At 59.9% G+C, this 3,921-nt stretch overlaps 1 protein-coding gene across 1 annotated transcript in view; it reads right to left on the reverse strand.

Annotated features, from left to right (window-relative positions):
* Positions 1-378: 378 nt before the first annotated feature.
* The window catches only part of WNT10A (Wnt family member 10A), a 12,577-nt gene continuing 9,034 nt past the window's right edge, over positions 379-3,921 (reverse strand). Inside the window, exon 4 of the mRNA XM_046643996.1 lies at positions 379-1,621. Coding sequence (XP_046499952.1) covers positions 1,124-1,621 — 498 coding nt within the window. The 3' untranslated portion in view covers positions 379-1,123. The remainder of the gene's footprint in view (positions 1,622-3,921) is intronic.

Below are 3,921 nucleotides of genomic sequence, written 5' to 3' on the forward strand. Positions count from 1 at the left end.
TTTCCTAACTACCCTCACCCTGCTGCCCCCCCCCCCCCCCCACCGCTGTCATCTTCTCCCCCTTCATTCAATTCCCCATACAGCAATCCATGTGGGAATCAGACCATGACACTCACCAGCTTAAGACTCTCTGAAGGTCCCCAATTCCTCTTAAATAAAATCCCAACTCCTTACCTTGGCCTAGAAGGACATGTGATGTGACCTTACCCCCAACCCACCTCCATCCCCTCCCAGCTCCTCTCCTGCTAATCTGCCCTTCGATTTCTTTACTCCAGTTACACTCTTTGCTGTTCCTCCTGAGAAGGACATCATTCTGGCCTCAGAGCTTTTGCATTCGCATGGCCTCTGCCTGGAAAGCCCTTCCCCTCAATCTGTGCATGGCTGTCCTCATCATGCAGGTCTCAGTATGAGTATCACAACTCAGAGAGGCCCTCCCGGACCAGCGGCTTTATCTAAAAGGGGACCCCACTCCCCACAAATCACTCTACACCCAGCACCTTGCTTTATTTTCTTCATGGCACATAGCATTGTCTGAAATGACCTTGTTTGTGTATTTACTTGTTTATTGTCCATCTCCCCCAGCCAGAATGTAAACTCCAAGAGAGCATGTGCTGTGTCTCTCTCATTCACATCTGTATCCCCAGTACCCCTCGGCCCCCACAGAGTGCCAGGCCACAAAGAGTGCAAAATAAATATTTGTCAAATGAATGATGAGGGGCAGAGGCTGGTGGGGGTGGGGGTCTGAGGCCTCCACAGAATCACGTCAGCTCAACGATGTCCATTTCTTCTTTTTAATCCTCCTTCTCCTGCCCATCAGCTTCCATTCATTCCCTCCCACTCCTGGGGAAGGGGTGAAGGGATGAAAGGAGACAGGCCCAGGGGCTGCCGGGCTGAAACTTGCTCTAGGGTGTGGAGCAATCTCCAGCCCAACTGAGCTATCTGAGTTGGGGCAGGGAGCCCACAGGAGTGGTGGGCTCCAGGTGATTGCAGACTTGACGACCCTTGGGGCTGGGAGGTTCTTATAAAATCATTGATCCAACCTCCCCCCCAGGAGCCAGGGCGACCCTGCCAGGCCAAGATGGCAAGCCGCGGAGGGCCAGGCTCAGGGAGGGGAGCCTTCCGCTCACTTGCAGACGCTGACCCACTCGGTGATGCGGCACTCCTCGCAGACCACGAAGCAGCACCAGTGGAAGCGGCAGTGGCAGCGCTCGCTGCGCGTCTGGCGCAGGATGTTGTGGCCTCGGCCGCAGCACATACTGCCACAGCCGTCGGGGCCCGTGCTGCTCTTGTTGCACAGGCGGCCCACGGTGCCCGCCGAGTCCAGGCGCGGCTCGCGCTCGCAGAAGTCGGGCGACTTCTCGAAGTAGACGAGGTCGGCGGGGCTGGCGCGGCGCCGCGGCCCCGGGACGCCCGGGGCGGGCGACGGTGCCCCCGCGGGGCCGGGCTCCAGCTGGCCGCCGTTGCGGTTGTGCGGCCGGATGAGCGTGGCGCGGTGGAAGCGGCTGCGCAGCAGCGCCCCCACGGCGCGGAACTCCGGCGTCACCTGCCAGCACGTCTTGAGCTGGCAGCTGCCTGACGTGCCGTGGCACTTGCACTTCCGCCGCATGTTCTCCATCACCGCCTGCAGAGGGAGGCACGGGGAGGGGTGACGTCCACGGCCAGCCCCACTGCCCTCCTCCCAACGACTGGCCTGCGAGAATCTCAGAGGCTTTTGAAACCAGCTCCCATTGAACAGAAGCAAAAGCTGGGGCCCCAAGGGGGGGCGGGGCAGGGGGGGGGGTGAGGGGGGCGGGCGGGGAGGCGGGCAGGAGAAGAGCCCTACCTGCTCTTCTGCGCTCCCACCCACCTCCCACCAGGCCAGGCCCTGGGGGAATTCCCTCCTTCCTGCTCCTCTCCTCTCCCGCCTGCCTTTTCAGCAGCTGCAGGGGGCCCTTGGGGCTGGAGGCTGTTGCTTCCTGAGGGGGGATCCCAGATCCTCAGGGAAATTCCCTCTCCTTCCACCCCTCGGGTGGGGGCCAGGAGCTGGAGGGTGCTGGCCCACTATATCCCAGCCCCAAAGCCTCTGGCCTCGCTCCAGGCTGTGACTGGGGGGCTGTGGAAGGTCTGAGAAAGCCCCTTTTCCTCCTCCAGGCCCTGCAGCCCTTTGCAGGGAGCCTAAGGAGGGGGGTAGGGGCTGGGGAGACTTCCTGCCCCACCCCCTTTATACGGGCTGGGGCTTATTCTGCCCAGCACTGAGTGTTCTACCTGAATACAGAAGGGGACCCAGAGAGCTAGTCCCCCCGCCCAATGGAAGTGGAGAGGTTCCCAGGCCCCCAAGGGAGGTAGTCCTGGGAACACAACCTACCCAGCTCCTGCCCAGCTCTCAATCTGCTCTGGAGTCGCCTCCCAAAGAACCCCTTGGCATCCTCCTCACCAGAGACCCCAGAGGAAGTGGCCACATCCTTTCCCCTACACCACTGCGAAAACACCCTCAGGTGGGGAGAGCAATGATCTGGGGGCCCTCAAACCTGGGCAGTAGGGCCCTAAGAGAGGGAGCCTGCCCCTCCAAGTCTTAAAGGGCCCCGCAGCTTGTGTGTGCAGCCTGTGGTGTCAGCACCATGTGGGAACCAGCCCAATGCCTCCTCTAGCCAACAGCCCCAGAACATCTGCTTCCCACAGGCAGCAGCCATTAATTAACCAGTTTAACGAGGAGGAGGAGGAGGCCTGTTGGTCTGGGCTGGGATAGTATCGAAGCTTGGGAAAAGAGCTGCACAGAGAGGACAGGGCTGGGTGGGAGCTGGACGTGACCCGAGGGAGGATATGCCGCAGTTTACCTCACCTCTACATCAGGATGGGAAGAGCCGAATCAGCTCAGAGTCTTCGTGGAAAGAGAAGGTGAACCGGCCTGGACTGAGAGGCCAGGAGAAAGGGAAGTGAGATGGAGACAGTGCCAGCCAGAGTGAGGAGAAGCCAGAAACAAGGCCTGAGCAGGCCGGGCAGGACTGGAGAAGGGAGGGGACCCAATGGCCTGGAAAGGAGGGAGCTGAGCTACCACGAGGGCTAAGGAGGCATCTCAGTGCAGGCATGCACAGAGTGGAGACTACCCTGTGAGCGGAGGAGCACAGAGCTCACAGGAGCTCAGAGCTCAAGGGCCCAGGATGAATCCTGCCTCTTCCACTTTGTCCTACTCACATCACCTTGGGCTAGCTTAGTCTCCCTGTGCCTCAGTTTCCATATCTTAACATGAGGTTAATAACCGTACCTTCAAGGTAGTTGTAAGGAGGCGAATATATATAACCAGGCTAATATATGCACTAACTGCTCTGGACAGCGCCTAACACACAGTAGTCAACAAAGGCAGGCTAATAGTGCTTTCCTTTCTTTCTTCTCCTTTTGTTTTTTCCCAAATGAGTGACCTTTGAGGTAGTATGCACATTTGAGGGCAGAGGAGAAGAAGGAAGCAACCGTAACCCAGTACCGCAGGAGGGGAGTCCCAGCAGAAGACAGAACCACAGAAGAGGGGTTTTCTGCACGATCCAGTGCAACCTTCTCCCTTTATAGGGGAGGAGACAGAGGGGCGGAGCCAGGCCTAGACCCCTGAGGTCTGAGAGCGCCTCCACTGCTCACCACAGGAAATGGGAGGAGCAGGCGGCTCAGCAGAGCATGAACTCATCCAGGAAGGGACTGTCTCATCCCTGTATCCCCAGGCGAGTCCAGGGCCTGGCGCACAGTAGGTATCCAACGCACGTTTGTTGACTGAATTAGCAAGGGGCAATGAGAAAGTTGCTGAGTTAGGGGGAGCAGTGTGGTCCTCAGGGAGAGGGAACCTGGGGGAGGGGAGGAGCCCTAGGCAGAGGGATTCGGAGCCGGGGGGGGGGGGGGGGGGGGGGGCCCCCCCCCCCCCCCCCCCGCCGGGGTGGTGGGGGCGGCCGCGCGGGGGGG

The sequence above is a fragment of the Equus quagga genome, chromosome 17 (assembly GCF_021613505.1).
Source record: "Equus quagga isolate Etosha38 chromosome 17, UCLA_HA_Equagga_1.0, whole genome shotgun sequence".
NCBI lineage: Eukaryota > Metazoa > Chordata > Mammalia > Perissodactyla > Equidae > Equus > Equus quagga.